Source organism: Pan paniscus, chromosome 21, assembly GCF_029289425.2.
Source record: "Pan paniscus chromosome 21, NHGRI_mPanPan1-v2.0_pri, whole genome shotgun sequence".
Classification (NCBI taxonomy): domain Eukaryota; kingdom Metazoa; phylum Chordata; class Mammalia; order Primates; family Hominidae; genus Pan; species Pan paniscus.
Genome location: NC_073270.2, coordinates 37454430 through 37472683, shown reverse-complemented (window position 1 = coordinate 37472683; position 18254 = coordinate 37454430). Strand labels below are relative to the sequence as shown.

The window sequence follows — 18254 nt, the reverse complement described above, 5'->3', positions numbered from 1 at the left end:
TTTACTTCAGAGACTTCAAAAACACCTACCAAGAGTGTTAAGAACCACCCCTCATGAATCAGACTCAACCACAGCCAAGCTCACCTATTCCAGCCAGAGCAAGTTTCTTGAATTCTTCATTCTTTTTCCGCATCTCCACCACCTCTTGCTGCATTTTCATACTCTTCTCCAGCTCTTGCTCCTCAGTACTTTTTAGAACCTTCTGCCTAAAGAGAAAATCAGTAAATGAGAAGAGAGGAGAGGAGAAAGGCACCCAGTCACTCAAAAGAATCTACAGGCATTATATAATATTTTTAACCTGTGATAAGATAATCATCAAAACCAAAAAATATCATCTAATAAATAGATGCTAACTTAATTAGATAACACCATGAAAATAAATAAAAATGCACACTTTGGCCAGGCATGGTGGCTCATGTCTATAATCCCAGCACTTTGGGAGGCCAAGGTGGGCAGATCACCTGAGGTCAGGAGTTCAAGACCATCCTGGCCAACATGGTAAAATCCTGTCTCTACTACAAACACAAAAATTATGCAGGTGTGGTGGCACACGCCTGTAATTCTAGCTACTGGGGAGGCTGAGGCAAGAGAATTGCTTGAACCTGGGAGGTGGAGGTTGCAGGGAGCCAAGATCACGCCACTGCACTCCAGCCTGGCCACAGAGTGAGACTCCATCTCAAAAAAAATAAATAAATAAAGACAAGAAAATGCACACTTTATACCAAAATACTGAAAAAATTTCAGAAGAAAATAACTAAAATAGATTAAAATATATTACAAAATATCCATAAATATGATCATAAACGATGAGATTGGACTGGGTGCAGTGGCTCATGCCTGTAACCCAGCACTTTGGGAGGCCGAGGCGGGTGGATGACCTGAGGTCAGGAGTTCGAGACCAACCTGGCCAACATGGTGAAACCCCATCTTACTAAAAATACAAAAATTAGCCAGATGTAGTGGCAGGCACCTGTAATCCTAGCTACTCGGGAGGCTGAGGCAGGAGAATCGCTAGAACCCGGGAGGTGGAGGTTGCAGTGAGCTAAGATCGCGCCACTGTACTCCAGCCTGGGCAACAGAGTGAGACTCCATCTCCAAAAACAACAACAGCAACAACAACAAAAAAGATTAGGTTGTAAGCCACAAGAAAAACTAAAAGACCAGTAGAAGCCTAGTGCAATGGCATGCCCTTGTAATCCCAGCTACTTGGAAGGCTGAGGCAAAAACACTGCTTGAGCCCAAGAGTTCAAGACCAGCCTAGGCAACACGGCAAGGCCCTGTCTCAAAAACAAAAACAAAAACAGACCAGTAGAATGAGGAAAGTATCTACAACCTAGGGTTAATACACATAAAACACATGTAACAGAGGGAAGAAACTCAGAAGTAAAGCCGACTAAATCCCAACCCTGTCATTTCATTTGCTGCCTATAATGATCTTGAGAAAACTATTTAACTTCCCTGAGCCTCAGTTTTCTCCACTGTGAAATGAGAGTGTAAATACTCATGTTCACATCCTATTTATGACTGTTCAATCAGATGATGTCTCTGAAGTGCTTGACACATGGTAATGTTCAACACAGAGTATCCATTTTTAGTAAGGAAAATATCACCAAGGACACTTATAGGCAAATAAGGTTACCAATAAGAAAAAAAATAAAAAGGAAACAGATAATTCACCCAAGAGGAAATATGGAAAAATGTTTACAATAGTAGCAATAATACAATCTTGTCAGCAAATACATAAAAATTAAAATAATTTGATGCTGGGGGTTGGGGGAAATGGGGAGATGACGATTAAAGAGTACAACAAATCTCAGACAAGAGGAAAAAGATTTTTCTTTTGATCTACTGCACAGGGTGGAGGATATCATTAGTAATCGTAATACACTAAGAGAATAAATTCCAGCCAGGCGCGGTGGCTCATGCCTGTAATCCCAGCACTTTGGGAGGCTGAGGCAGGTGGATCACCTGTCAGGAGTTTGAGACCAGCCTGGCCAACGTGGTAAAACCCCATCTCTACTAAACATACAAAAATTAGCTGGGTATGGTGGCAAGTGCCAGTAATCCCAGCTACTCGGGAGGCTAAGGGAGGAGAATCACTTGAACACGGGAAGCGGAGGATGCAGTAAGCTGAGATCTCACCACTGCACTCCAGCCTGAACAACAAGAGAGAAACTCCATCTCGATTAAAAAAAAAAAAAATCCAAATGTTCTCACTACAAAAAGTGGTATTTGAGGTGACAGATATGTTAATTAGCTAGATTTAATTATTCCAAATTGTAGTCATGAATCATAACATCACTTTGTACTGTATAAATATATACAACTATAAATTATCAATTTACAATTAAATTTTTAAAATAATAATTTCATGCTATCTATATGAATTAAAAAAAGAAACAATTTTATAAGTTAATAAACAATGCAGATGAGATAATAAGAAAATAAAAATATTCATTCAAAGCCAATGGCACTTCAGGCCAGGCATGGTGGCTCACACCTATACCCAGCACTTTGGGAGGCTGAGGCGGGCAGATCACTTGAGGTCAGGAGTTCGAGACCAGCCTGGCTAACATCATGAAACCCCATCTCTACTAAAAATACAAAAATTAGCCGGGGCCAGGCATGGTGGCTCACACCTGTAATCCCAGCACTTTGGGAGGCTGAGGCAGACAGATCCCTTGAGGTCAGGAATTCAAGACCAGCCTGGCCAACATGGTGAAACTCCATCTCTACTAAAAATAAAAAATGAGCCAGGTGTGGTGGCAGGTGCCTGTAATCCCAGCCACATGGGAGACTGAGGCAGGAGAATTGCTTGAACGTGGGAGGCAGAGGTTGCAGTGAGCCGAAATCGTGCCACTGCACTCCAGCCTGGGCAACAGAGCGAGACTCCGTCTCACAAAAAAAAAAAAAAAAAAAAAAAAAAATTAGCCAGGTGTGGTGATGCATGCCTATAATCCCAGCTACTCAGGAGGCTAAGGTAGGAGAATCACTTGAACCCAGGAGGCGGAGGTTGCAGTGAGCCAAGATTGCGCCACTGTACTCCAACCTGGGTGACAGAGTGAGACTCCATCTCAAAAAAAAAAAAAAAAAAAAGCCGATGGCACTATAAATTGGTACTTCCATTTCAGAAGTAAAATTGGCAATAAATATCAACACTGACAAAACTGGTCATACCCTGTGGGGAATTTCTCCTTCCTTATTCTGAGAAGATCACTCAAAGAAATGGTTCTGCCTATAAAGTTGTTGACTGAGTACTTATAATCATGAAAAGCTGGAAACTACATTTTCAACAGAAAATAGTTAAATATAATTTGATAGAATATTAACAATCTAACAAAAAAGGATAAACGTGAAAATTTTGTAGCAGCACAGAAACAAAATCTTAAATAATCTCATGGCAAGTCAATAAAGCAGAACCCAAGGTTTTGTATTAACTGATTGTGAAAATATGTATGCTGGCTTGGGTAAAATCCAGCAGGGAGGTTGGAAAAATAAAAAATGTTCAATCTACGTGGTAAGAACTGTTGCTAACTTTTTCCTTTTATATTTCTTTTAAATTTGCTTCAACAGTATATTTTTCTGACTGTTCAAGATCTGAGCACCAGCCAGCACTGTGGCTCAAATCTGTAATCCCAGCACTTTGGGAGACCAAGGCAAGAGGACTGCTTGAGGCCAGGAGTTTGAGAGCCTGGGCAACATAGTGAAACCCCATCTCTACAAAAACATGTAAAAGTTAGCCAGGTAGGCTGGGCACAGTGGCTCACACCTGTAATCCCAGCACTGTGGGAGGCCAAGGTGGGCAGATAACTTAAAGTCAGGAATTCGAGACCAGCCTGGCCAACATGGTGAAACCCCATCTCTACTAAAAATACAAAAATTAGCCAGGTGTGGTGGTGCACACCTGTAATCCGGGCTACTCGGGAGGCTGAGGCAGGAGAATTGTTTGAACTCGGGAGGCAGAGGTTGCAGTAAGCCAAGATCATGCCACTGCACTCCAGCCTGGGAAACGGAGTGAGCCTCTGTCTCAAAAAAAAAAAAAAAAAAAAAAGTTAGCCAGGCATGATAGTGCATGCCTATAGTCCCAGCTACTTGGGAGGCTGAGGTGGGAGGATCACGTAAGCCCAGGAGGTCAAGGATGCAGTGAGCCATGATTGCATCACTGCACGCCAACCTAGGCAACAGAATGAGGCCCTGTCTTTAAAATTAATTAATTAAATAAAAATTTAAAAATCTGAGCACCCATCAGGACACATGTAACAATTCACCTCACCATGGTCAAAGCTTCAGGAGTTTGCCAACCTCCAGGTACACCAAACAGATTGTAGATGTAAATCTGTAATTTTATACCATTCATTCTAAAGTTTAAATTCAGGAAAGAAACTTACTTTGCAGGTGGCATACAAGGCACAGTATGTCTACCCTTGGCTTTCTCTGGGGAAGATGCATTCTTTTCAGCAGTATCTTGATGAGCACTGCCTTCTTCCTCTGGCTTCTTTTTGTTGTTAGAACTTGAGTTCAAAAGGACAAAAAATATGTTTTCAATTCCCTGAAGCATAGCCTGTACCCTCCTCCCCAAATCTACTGCATATGGATTAAATTTTCTCATTCTATAGGATAACAAGCATGCTTCGACCACATGATTCTTCCAATAGTATCATTAGATCATATATATTAATGGCTTCAATGAGTAAACTTTAAGAAAGCCAACCGCTATCAAGATAAGAGTTATCTAGTGGTGGTTTGGAAGAGTAAGGAGGGACTCTAACTGCTCACCATCAAATGATCAAATGGCAGAGTTAATTGCCATCCCAATATCTATTCTGTCTCTTTCTCATTAACAAAACCCCAATTTCGGGAGGAGCAGCAACGCACTAAGCTACAAGTAAGTATTGTACTTGCCTCAACAGCCTCTACTGCAACTAGGGAAACCAAGTGACACAAGTCTAGGCGAATGAAATGAAATTTAAGGGTTGCTGGGAAAGACTTAAGTTTCCTGATATAGATGCTGCCCTTTTTCCTTTACTGTACTCTTCTTCTTCTCTTAAACATAAATATAACACCTAGAGATACACCAGCCATCTTGTGCCAGTGAGACAACAAGCAAAAGAAAAAAGCTAAGAAACACAGAGCAGCATCTTGAAGAACAAGTATGAAAAAAAAAAAAGAGCTAAAAATCAGCCACTGAACCAAAGCCAGCAGCAAACTACTTTTAGACCTCTGTGAAACAAATAATTCATTATTCTTTAAACCACTCCAGTTGAAGACTATTACTTGCAGCAAAATACATTCTTAACTAATAAAAATATAAACAAACATCATGTATGCAGCTTGTTATTAGCCGTAAAAACAAAAAGAGGTAAAACCTATGCCAACTAAGATGTGAGTGCCCTCCAGGACACACGTAACAATTCACCTCACCATGGTCACAGTTTTAGGCATTTCTCAAGCTTGAGGTGCACCAAACATATTACAGATGCACCATTTTTAATTTTATTCTATTCAATCTAAAGTGTAAATTCAGAAAAGAAACTTACAAGTGGTATACAAGGTACAATATGTCTGCCCTTGGCAGTAAGAAGTTGTGGCTACTCACACTTTCATTTTCTTAGAGGGTAGAATTTCATCAATGATCACAGGAGTGGCACATCTCTTGGCTTTCATTTTTACATGATGCTTTTCTTTCTGTTCCAAATCCTTCTGAGCAGAAAGCCTAAGAGATCTTCTATGGTAGAGAAATTGACAAAATATATAATAAATATATATACTACAGATATCCAAATGTTCCTGAGAAATGTGAAAGGATGTCAAACTACAAAGGGCAATAAAATGGAGTGCTATTATCTCTGCTCTAAAAATCTAATCTCTCTTGTTGATAGTTTTTGAAATTCAACCATAACATTTTAGTTCTTAAATACACCGGTGTCTATAAATGTGACCTCAATAAAATGATTAAAAAGAAAAACTTGGCTGGGCCTGGTGGCTCATGCTTGCCATCCTAGCACTTTGGAAAGCTGCGGCAGGAGGACTGCTTGAGGCCAGGAGTTCAGACCAGCATGGGCAACATATCAAGACCCTGTCTCTACAAAAAATTTTTTAAAAATTAGCCCTACGTGGTGGTGCGCATCTGTGGTGCTAGATACTTAGGAAGCTGGGGCGGAAGAATCACATGAGCCCAGGAGGTCAAGGCTGCAGTAAGCCATGAGCGTGCCACTGCATGCCAGCCTGGGCAACAGAGTAAGACTCTGTCTAAAAATAAATAAATCAATGAGATGAATACAAAACAAAGAGCATAATGACAGATCAATACATACCAAAAAGTGCACAAAACAAAAATACTTAAATGACTACAAAGTGGAAGACCTTATGAAATCACCACCTAGGCCAAAATACAGAACACTGACAACCACTGCTACCTTGATTTTAAGAGTGATCATTAGATAGGCCGGGTGCGGTGGCTCACGCCTGTAATCCCAGCACTTTGGGAGGCCGAGGCAGGTGGATCACCAGGTCAGGAGATCGAGACCATCCTGGCTAACATGGTGAAACCCCGTCTCTACTAAAAATACACACAAAAAAAATAAGCCAGGCGTGGCGGCGGGCGCCTGTAGTCCCAGCTACTTGAGAGGCTGAGGCAGGAGAATGGCGTGCACCCGGGAGGCGGAGCTTGCAGTGAGCCGAGATCGCACCACTGCACTCCAACCTAGGCAACAGAGCGAGACTCCGCCTTGAAAAAAAAAAAAAAAGAGTGATCATTAGATAATTTCCTTATTGTTTTACCAAATAAGCACGTATTACGTAAACATGGTATGTTAGTTTTGAAGAAAAACAAAAAATTTTGTGGTTTTTTATATTTTTTTATTATTATACTTTAAGTTTTAGGGTACATGTGCACAACGGGCAGGTTAGTTACATATGTATACATGTGCCATGCTGGTGTGCTGCACCCAAAAATTTTGTATAATGTAACCACACTACTACAAGTATTCTTTTCTGTCTGGCTTATCTCACTCAACTTTATGTATGTGAGATTCAACCACAACAATTCACACAGCTCTAATTCACTGACTTTCATTGCTGTATAATATTCATTGTAGGGATGTGCAACTATTTATTCAGTCTACTATTGATGGGTTATCTCCTCATTTTAACTATTCTAAAAAAAATAAGATTGCTGGGTCATAGGAAATTAATGTGCTTTTCTCTGATGATCAGTGAAACTGAGTACATTTTCACATGTGTATCGGCCATTTGGTTGTCCCTTTTCATAAGTGCTAGTTTAAGTCGTTTGCCTGTTTTCTACTGGCTTGTCAATTCTTTACTAATTGATTTGTAATTCTTTGTATACTCTGGATATAAGCCCTTTGTAGGATTCATGGGTTACAAATAGTTTCTCCTACTCTAGGGGTTGGCTTTTCATCTCTTTATCTTTTAATTAGATAAATGTGCCTGAATTTATCAACCTCTTCCACCCCCATTATGGTCAGTGCTTTTCTGTGTGTGTCCTGTTTAAGAAATCTTTCCGGCCGGGCACAGTGGCTCACGCCTGTAATCCCAGCACTTTAGGAGGCCACGGTGGGCGGATCACAAGGTCAGGAGATTGAGACCATCCTGGCTAACACGGTGAAACCCCGTCTCTACTAAAAATACAAAAAAAAAAAAAAATTAGCCGCGCGTAGTGGCGGGTGCCTGTAGTCCCAGCTACTCAGGAGGCTGAGGCAGGAGAATCACTTGAACCCGGGAGGCGGAGGTTGCAGTGAGCCAAGATCGCCCACTGTACTCCAGCCTGGGCGACAGAGCGAGACTCGTCTGAAAAAAAAAAAAGGATGGCATGTGTCGGGCATGGTGGCTCACGCCTGTAATCTCAGCACTCTAGGAGGCATAGGTGGGCAGATCGCTTGAGCTCAGGAGATCAAGACCAGCCTGGACAACATGGCAAGACACTATCTCTACAAAAAATACGAAAATTAGCTGGCCACCTGGTGCCCTGCACCTGTAGTCTCCACTACTCAGGAGGCTAAAGCAGAAGGATTGCTTACACCTGAGAGGTCGAGGCTGCAGTGAGCCAAGATCATGCCATTGCACTGCAGCCTGGGCAACAGAGCAAGACCCTGTCTCAAAAAAAAAAAAGATGAAATTTTTGAGGCAAAATTTCAGAAGCAAGAAAACCACAGAGAGGGTAAACACTAAACTCTGATTATAAACTCTACTCTGGCCTGGGTGCAGTGGCTCATGCCTGTAATCCTAACACTTTGGGAGGCAGAGGTGGGTGGATTGCTTGAGCTCGAGTTCGTGACCAGCCTAGGCAACATCGTAAAACCTTGTCTGTACAAGAAATACAAAAATATTAGCTGAGCACAGTGGCTTGTGCCTGTAGTCCCAGCTACGCAGGAGGTTGAGGTGGGAAGACTGCTTGAGCCCAGGAGGTTGTGGCTACAGTGAGCCATGATCATGCCACTGCACTCCAGCCTGGGCAACTGAGCAAGACTCTGTCTCAAAAATAAATAAAATAAAAATTTGTCTATTGGCTGGATGCGGTGGTTTATGCCTATATAGTCTCAGCACTTTGGGAGGCTGAGGCAGGAGGATCACTTGAACCCAGGAGTTCGAGTCTGCAGTGAACTATGTGCCACTGCACTCCAGCTCCAGCCTGGGTGACAGAACAAGACCCTGTCTCAAAGAAAAAAAAGAAAAAGAGAGCTAAAGTAATACAGAAGAACAAAGATATTTGACATCAGGAAGATGTAACAATTATATCCATACAAGGCCTTTGGAAACAGATTGATAAGAGTTTGAATCTTGGCTCTGAAATAAACTTGCCTTAAGCAAGCAACTTAGTATCTCTGAGACCTTATCTATAAATTAATTAGGCATATTACCTACAACTCATAAATGTTATACAGATTTTTTTTAATTTATACCAACCACACGAACCCATATTATGAGGATTTTAAAAGGTAACATAGCTGGGCGCAGTAGCTCACGCCTGTAATCCTAGCAGTTTGGGAGGCTGAGGCGGGTGGGTCACCTGAGGTCAGGAGTTTGAGACCAGCCTGGCCAACATGGCAAAACCCTATCTCTACTAAAAATACAAAAATTAGCCGGGTGTGGTGGCAGGTGCCTATAATCCCAGCTACTCAGGAGGCTGAGGCAGGAGAATTGCTTGAACACGGTGGGGCAGAGGTTGCAGTGAGCCAAGATCATGCCACTTCACTCCAGCCTGGGCAAAAGAGCGAAACACTCCGTCTCAAAAAAAAAAAAAAAAAGTAACATAAAGGTGTCCATAAACACAGTATAGACACATAACAGATGTTCTGTCCAGTAACTATCCTTTGAACATTATTATCATAACCACCACTTTGAGATTCCAAAGTCTTACCTCGGCTGGGCTGGAGTTTTTCTTGATACGGCTGCCTCAACTTCCAGGGAAGAACAAGCATTTGACCGAATGGATTGTTCCACAAGATTTTCTTTTTCTGCCTCTTTGTAGTAAGTGTTGTCAACTGCGGAAGACCAAAAGCTAGTCAGCACTCAAATCCCAAGGAAAATAATTGGAGATGAGACACACACACACACACACACACACACACACACACACACACACCCCCTGTCTAAGCCACAGAAACCTTAGTTCCAGTTAAATCTTATACAGAAGACCAGTTTATAAAAGCTACTTTGGTTGAAACAGAAATGATGTATCCGGGGCCTGCCTATTTGCCAGCCTAAGGTACTACCTTTAAAACAAGCATCCCAAACACAATCTCATGACATTTCAGGACACTGGTAAAGATAAAATTCTGAAAGCTTCCATAAAGAAGAAAAAAAATCACTTACAAAGTAAGGAAAATTAGATAAGCACTGAATTTTTCATCAGCAATACATAAAAATAGAAGATAAAGGAACAATGTCTTTAGAGTAGTGATAAAAAATAATTTGCAATCTATAATGCTGTATTAAGATAAACTTTCAATTGTATATAAAAGTGGAACAATGCCATTTTCAAATATGTGAGAACTCAAAGTTTTTCTCTCCTGCACTAATTTAAGAAAGTTTCCTGAGGATGCACTCCCACATAATGAAGGAGTATATCCAGAAGAAAGTTATAAGGTCCAGGAAACAAGGCAGCAAAGATAGTAAAAATAATAATGCGCTCCCAAAAAAGTAGTAATAACTTCCAAGGATCATTGTCCAATATGAAGCAAGATAAAGTGTGGCAGAAATTTAAGAAATTGATAAAGTTTAAAGAAAAGCAAATCCACTGATCTCCTGATGTCAGAATCATCTTTATGTGGCTCAGGGGTTGTGACAATACAACCAAAGATAGCCAAAGAGAACCAAGAAGGGATGCAACTGCATCACAGTTACTGATCTGGCATTGAACAATATTTATATAATCATAACATTGTAAATACTGCTGATATAATCATACTATCAGGCATTACGAATGTAATCACAGCACAAGTTAAAATAGTGAGTTAAAACAGCTACTGGGAAGACGGAGGCAGGAAGATCACTTGAGCCCAGGATTTTGAGACCAGCTTGGGCAACACAGTGAGATCCACCTGTAAAACAAAATATAAAAACAAACAACAACAACAACAAAACCAATAAGAGTTTGAGAAAAAGGACAGGGGGTAGGGATGGGAAGAGAAAGGGGTTATTTTAACATAAACTCTAAGTATTGTTAGCCATGTTACCATGGCCATGTTTTATTTTGATAAACTTTTTTTTTTTTTTTTTTTGCTTTTCAATATTATATAAATAGAGATGGGGTTCTCACTATATTGCCCAGGCTGGTCTCAAACTCCTGGCCTCAATCAATCCTCTCACTTTGGCCTCCCAAAGTACTGGGATTACAGGCATGAACTACAAGCCCAGCCTTGATAAACATTTTTAACGAAATAGAAAAAAAGTGTTATGGGAACACTGAGAAAGTTAGCCAGACATGGTGGAATGTGCCTGTAGTCCCAGTTACTCAGGAGGCTGAGGCAAGAGGATCACTTGAGCCCAGGAGGTCAAGGCTGCAGGGAGCTGTGATCATGCCACTGCTCTATAGATGGGGTGACACACTGAGACCCTGTCTGCAAAAAAAAAACAAAAACAAAAAAACAAAACAGAATAAGAAACAAGTAAAGGCTTCATGGAAGAAACAGCACTTAATCACATAGCATATGAACTGACTCCTGATAAAGGAATTAAACTGCAACAAGATGACAGGGAAGAAAAGATAGGCCATGAAAACATAGTTTAGGCATTATTCATTTCAGAGAACAATCATTTGGTTCATCTCCTAAAGAAATATTTTTGGGGCAGAGAGACTCACACGCACACACAAAATAATAGCATAGCATGTCAAGGCTAAAATAGATGCATTTATTCCAATTAAAATGCAGCAACAATAATATTAAATAATAAAGCAAGACCCAATTATATGCTGTCTACAAAAAAATGCACTTTAAATATAGATATACCATGCTAAAACCAATCAAAAGAAAACTAGAGTGGCTATATTAATATCAGGCAAAGTAGGTTTCAGAGCACAGAATTTCAATGGGGATAAAGAAGATCATTTCAAACTGTTAAAAGTGGGGCCAGGCACAGTGGCTCAACCTGTAATCCCAGAACTTTGGAAGGCTGAGGTGGGTGGAGCACTTGAGCCCAGGAGTTCAAAACCAGCCTAGGCAACATGGCAAAATTCTGTCTCTACAAAAAATATAAAAACTAGCTAGGCATGGTAGTGGCATCTGTGGTCCCAGCTACTCAAGAGGCTGAGGTAAGAGGATCACCTGTGCCCAGGAGGTAGAGGCTGCAGTGAGGCGTGATTGTTCCACTGCAGTCCAGCCTGGGTGACAGAGTGAGACCCTGTCTCAAAAATATATACACATACATGCATAGTACGTGTGTGTACACACACGTGCATATGCGCGTGTGTACACATACATGTATATGTATATGTACATATATACACCTATACATGTATATGTATATGTATGTACATATATATGCTTGTGTGTATATATATGTGTGTATGTGTGTGTGTATATATATGTATATAATTTTTTGTTTTTGAGATGGAGTCTTGCTCTATCGCCCAGGCTGGAGTACAGTGGCATGATCTTGGCTCACTGCAACCTCCGCCTCCCAGGTTTCAGCGATTCTCCTACCTCAGCCTCCCGAGTAGCTGGGACTACAGGTGCGCACCACCACACCCGGCTAATTTTTGTATTTTTCAGTAGAGACAGGGTTTCACCATATTGGCCAGGCTGGTCTCGAACTCCTGACCTTGTGATCCGCCCACCTCAGCCTCCCAAAGTGCTGGGATTACAGGCGTGAGGTATCACGTCCAGCCAAAAAAAAAAATTAAATTAAATTTAAATTAAATTTAAATTAAATTAAATTAAATTTAAATTTAATTAAATTAAATTTAAATTAAATTAAATTAAATTTAAATTTAATTTAATTTAAATTAAATTAAAGTGGCCAATTCATCAACGTGACATAACAATCCTAAACATTTATGCATCTAATAGTAGCTTCAAACTATATGAAGCAAAAATTATAAAGATAAAGAGACAAATCCATAATTACAGTCTGAGATTTCACTACCTCTCTAATTGATGGAACAAATGGAAAGAAAAATTAGTAAGAATACAACAGCCATAAATAATGTATAAGCAGGACAGGCACAGTAGCTCACACCTGTAATCCCAGCACTTTCAGAGGCCGAGGCAGGCAGATCACCTGAGGTCAGGAGTTCGAGACCAGCCTGGCCAAAATGGTGAAACTCCATCTCTATTAAAAATACAAAAATTATCTAGGGGTGGTGGCAGATGCCTGTAATCCCAGCTACTCCAGAGGCTGAGGCAAGAGAATCACTTGAACCCGGGGGGTGGAGGTTGCAGTAAGCCAAGATCGCACCACTGCACTCCAGCCTGGGCAACAAGAGTGAGACTCTGTCTCAAGAAAAAAAACCTAAAATTCACATGGAACCACAAAAGACCCCATATAGCCAAACCAATCCTATGCAAAGAGAACAAAGCTGAAGGCATCAAATTACCAGCCTTCAAAATACATTACAAAGCTATAGTAACCATAACAGCATGGTACTGGCATAAAAACAGACACACAGACAAATGGAATAGGATAGAGAACCCAGGAAAAAATCCACGTATTTATAGCCAACTGATTTTTGACAACAGCACCAAGAACATTCCTTGGTGGAGGGACAGTCTTTTCAATAAATGGTGCTAGCTTTGGGAGGCTGAGGTGGTAGGATTGTTTAAGCCCAGGAATTCTGAGACAAGCCTAGGCAACAGAGTAAGACCTCATCTCTAAAATAAAATTTAAATTTGAAAAATCAAAAAATGGTGCTGATCAAACTAGATATTTAAATGCAGAAAAATGAAACTAGACACCTATTTCTTACCATATACAAAAATCAACTCAAAATGGATTAAAGACTAATATGTAAGACCTTAAACTATGAAACAACTAAAAACATAGGGGAGGCCGAGGGCGGTGGTTCATGACTCTAATCCCAGCACTTTAGGAGGCCGAGGTGGGAGGATCACTTGAAGTCAGGAGTTCAAGACCAGCCTGACCGACATCACGAAACCCCATCTCTACTAAAAATACAAAAATTAGCTGGGTGTGGTGGTGCATGCCTGTAGTCACAACTACTTGGGAGGTTGGGGCAGGAGGATCACTTGAACCCGGGAGGCAGAGGTTGCAGTGAGCCGAGATCGTACTACTGCACTCCAGCCTGGGCGACAGAGTGAGACTCTGTCTCAAAAATAAATAAATAAAGTAATAAAATAAAAACATAGATGAAATACTTTAGGACACGGTTCTGGGCAAAGATCCTATGAACATGACCTCAAAAGTACAGGCAACAAAAGCAAAAGTAGACAAATGGGATTATATTAAATTTAAAACTTTCTGCACAGCAGAGGAAACAATCAACAGAGTGAAGAGACAACTAAAGAATGGGAGAAAATATGTGCTAACTATTCATTCAAGAAGGGACTAATATCCAGAATACACAAGGAACTCAAATAACTCAACAGCCGGACAAATGAGCTGAACAGACATCTCTCAAAAGAACACATACAAATGGCAAACAGGTATGTGAAAAAATGCTCAACATCACAAATCATCAGGGAAATGCAAATTAAAAATCACAATGAGATATCCTTTCATCCCAGTTAGAATGGACACTATGAAAAATATTAAAAATTTCTCTGCATCCCTGAGGATGCAGAGAAAGGAGAACTCTTATATATTGTTAGTAGTAAAGTCAATTAGTACCGCTATTATGGAAAACAGTATGGAGGCTCCTCAAAAAATTAAAAATATAATTACCATATGATCCAGCAATCCCCCTACTGGGTATACATCCAAAAAGAAGGAAATCAGTACATCGAAGAGATATCTATGTGCACTCCTATGTTTATTACAGCACTATTCACAATAGTCAAGATATGGAATCAACTGAAGTATCCATCAACAGATGAACAGATAAAATGTGGCATATATATATACAATGGAATACTATTTAGCCATAAAAAAGAATGAAATTCTGTCATTCATGGCAACATGGATGAACCTGAAGGACATTATGTTAAGTGAAGTAAGTCAGGCATAGAAAGATAAATATTGACCGGGTGCAGTGGCTCACGCCTGTAATCCCAGCACTTTGGGAGGCCGAGGTGGGCGGATCACAAGGTCAGGAGTTTGAGACCAGCCTGGCCAATATGGTGAAACCCTGTCTCTACTAAAAATACAAAAATTAGCCGGGCATGCTGGTGGGCGCCTGTAATCCCAGCTACTTGGGCAGCTGAGGCAGGAGAATCACTTGAACCCAGGTGGTGGAGGTTACAGTGAGCCGAGACTATACCACTGCACTCCAGCCTGGACAACAGGGTGAGACGCCAGTCTCAAAAAAAAAAAAAAAAAAAAATTGAAGGAGGGGTGACAGGAGGGAGGTGAGAGTAGTCATATGGTGTGATGGAGACCAGTTTCAGATTTACCCACATAATACTTTTCAAATGTTCTAAACTGATAGGATGATGGTTGCACAACTCTGTGAATATACTTAAAAACACTGAAATGTTTATCTTAAGTGAATCATATGATGTGTGAGTTAAATCTAAATACAGCTGTTTTTTTCAAAAGAATCAATTTCAAGAAGGATTTTATGACCTCTTAAAGAATGCTTCTTATGTTCTAACCAAACAGACAATATTCTGCAGATCCAGTACCCACCAGTTTAAATGTCAATCATCTTTTACACTTGATCTTAGCCAAAAGGCCGAGAAGCGATCCATCATCTTTTAAAATCAGATACATAACTCAAAGAATTCTTGTACAATGGCAAGCAGTACAGTCTTCTTTCTTGCTGTTTTATTTCCCACCCAGACCCAGGTTAGGTTACATTAAATCTTGTCACAAAAAGAAAACAGTTACGTATCTGGCAATAAAATTCTATGTTAGCCCCCGGGAACAGTAGCTCACACCTATAATCCCAGCACTTTGGGAAGCCCCTGAGGCAGGAAGATCACTTGAAGCCCGGAGGTCAAGACCAGCTTGGCTAGTAAAGACTCCTCTACTAAAATTTTTTAAAAATCAGCCAGGCATGGTGTTGAGCACCTGTAGTCCCAGTTACTAAGAGCTCAGGAGTTTGAGGCTGCAGTGAGCTATGACTGTGCCACTGTACTCCACCAGCCTGGGTGACAGAACCAGATCCCATCTTAAAGAAAAAAAAAAAAAATTCTATGTTAGCTTAAGCTGCAAGAGATTTTTTTTAAGTGTAGCACATCATTAGTTTTACATTTATCATGAAATGAATTAGCCCATTTCACCAATAATAAACAAAGAGATAGAGCATTTAGGTAATTTTCCCAGAACCTCAGGCTTCTAAAACACTGTCCCACCATTCTATCAAGGAGCTTTTCTCTAAGATGTTTTCTTACCTGGTTTCAAAGGTGTGACAATAGCTTGCTGAAGATTAGCCTTTCTCAAAGGAGTTTTGCCCTGAAAAAGCCCTCCAGTTCCATTCTTCCCCAGTAACTTATTCTCCAAATTGGCCTTCTCCTCTGTGAAAAGGGAAGATCATCATTGTCCGATCAGCAAGGAAGCAAAACAAATCACTACCACGCATTTAAAATGCAAACTAAAGCTCCCTACCAGTACACTTCCAACTCATGTGGCAAGTACAAGCAAAGTTCTAGCAATCAAACGAAAAAGTACACATTACACATCCGAGATAGATTATAAGAACAATCACTAAAAACTGGCAACATTGAACAATGTATTATAAAAAAGGAAAAGTACAGATTCTGCATTGTGAATAACTCCTTATCTTTGTTTGGTACACATTTAGGGTCATACAAATATGAACTGGCTTTATCTACTCCCTAAATATATCATGTTCCTCTTAAAGAAAACTGTAACCAGCCAGGAGCGATGGCTCACGCCTGTAATCCCAGCACTTTGGGAGGCCGAGGCGGGTGGGTCATGAGGTCAGGAGATCGAGACTGTCTTGGCCAACATGGTGAAACCCCGTCTCTACTAAAATACAAAAAATTAACCAGGCGTGGTGGCACATGCCTTTAATCCCAGCTACTTGGGAAGCTGAGGCAGGGGAATCGCTTGAACCTGGAAGGTGGAATTTGCAGTAAGCTGAGACCGCACCACTGTACTACAGCCTGGCAACAGAGCAAGACTCCGTCTCAAAAAAAAAAAAAAACGAAAGAAAACTGTAACCATCAAAAACTGTAGGCCTTACAAGAGATACTGTATAGTCTTACAGAGTTTCCTCCTCAGTGGGGTGGTGGGAGGAATAAGGGGTGTGTGAGGGTAGAGCAGAGCTAGGTTCTCTCAAGAAATTTTATCTTAGATTCTACTGTGCCCAGAAGTCAGTACAAAGCAGTGAAGGGTCTGTTCTACCAACAGCCTACTGATAGTTTCAGGAATGCAGAGAGACACAGCAATAACTACCCTGTGCATGTACATTCTGATTGCAACTGTGTAGAAAGATGTGACTATTTATTTGGGAAAGAAATTGGAAAGTAATATATTAAAACTGAGGTAGTTTTGTTAGCCAAAAGAACTCTGGCAAAAACAAAAAGAAAAAAAAATAAAAATGTTTTAAAACTAAGGTAGTTTTGGAAAAATAATGGGGTCATTTTTTTTCTTCCAAATTGTATTTAACAGTATTCTTAGGCTAATCTTTTCTTTTCTTTTTTATTTTAAAGAAAAGCTTAGAAAAAGAAATCCTCAGACAGCCCAGCCATTTCCTTACGGTTCCAGTGAAGCAAGGGCATGGGGAAGATCCCCGCAGGACAGCTGGCCCTTGTATTTATTTACCCTTCCTCCCACACCACTTCCAACAGACGACTCCTCTCAGGATCCCCACTAGATGCCATTAAAGTCCTTTTCCAAAAAATGGCACCTGCCAACACATTTGGACAGTGCACTATACGGATAAGTACAGCTGCAATGGACTCACTTCTGTTCCCCACCACATATTGATAGTGATTTCTCCCGATAAGGAGGATGGAGACATGAGAGAAAGAATCAAAAGGGCCTCAACAACTAGTCTCAGATATTATTTCAAAGTAATGTAAAAATGTAACCACATTCTTACTTACCATTGGCCAAGCAATACTGTTTCTGGGAATGGGTTCTTAGTAGCATAATCCTTCCATTTAAAAATGAATTGAGGGCCAGGCGCAGTGGCTCACGCCTGTAATCCCAGCACTTTGGGAGGCTGAGGTGGGTGGATCACCTGAGGTCAGGGGTTCAAGACTAGCCTGGCCAACATGGCAAAACACTGTCTCTACTAAAAATACAAAAATTAGTCAGGCATGCTGGTGGGCGCCTGTAATCCCAGCTACTTGGGCGGCTGAGGCAGAACCGCTTGAACAAGAGTGGCGGAGGTTACAGTGAGCTGAGATTGTACCACTGCACTCCAGCCTGGGCAACAGAGCGAGACTACAGCCTCAAAAAAAAAAAAAAAAAAAAAAGAATTGAGGGAGGGGTGGCAGGAGGGAGGTGAGGGTAATTATAAAAGAGCAATACAAGAGATCCTTGCGATACCAGAACTGTTCAATATCTTGACTGTGATGGTAGACACATAAACCAACACAGGTGATAAAACCACAGAGAACTTAATACACATACAAGTAAAACTGGAGAAATCTGAGTAAAACTGGTAGATTGTATGAATGTCAATATCCTAGCTGTGATATAAT

The 18254-nt window shown here is 40.7% G+C and overlaps 1 protein-coding gene across 8 annotated transcripts in view; it reads right to left on the bottom strand.

Moving 5' to 3' along the window:
* Window positions 1-18254, bottom strand: part of TPX2 (TPX2 microtubule nucleation factor) — a 63425-nt gene that overhangs the window by 25644 nt on the left and 19527 nt on the right. For all 8 annotated transcript variants that reach the window (XM_003814760.5, XM_008967523.4, XM_008967520.5 and 5 more), the window contains 5 exons: window positions 15972-16094; window positions 9380-9503; window positions 5597-5725; window positions 4389-4511; window positions 85-206 (listed from right to left, as the gene is read on the bottom strand). In XM_003814760.5, the coding sequence (XP_003814808.2) occupies window positions 85-206; window positions 4389-4511; window positions 5597-5725; window positions 9380-9503; window positions 15972-16094 (621 nt within the window). The remainder of the gene's footprint in view (window positions 1-84; window positions 207-4388; window positions 4512-5596; window positions 5726-9379; window positions 9504-15971; window positions 16095-18254) is intronic.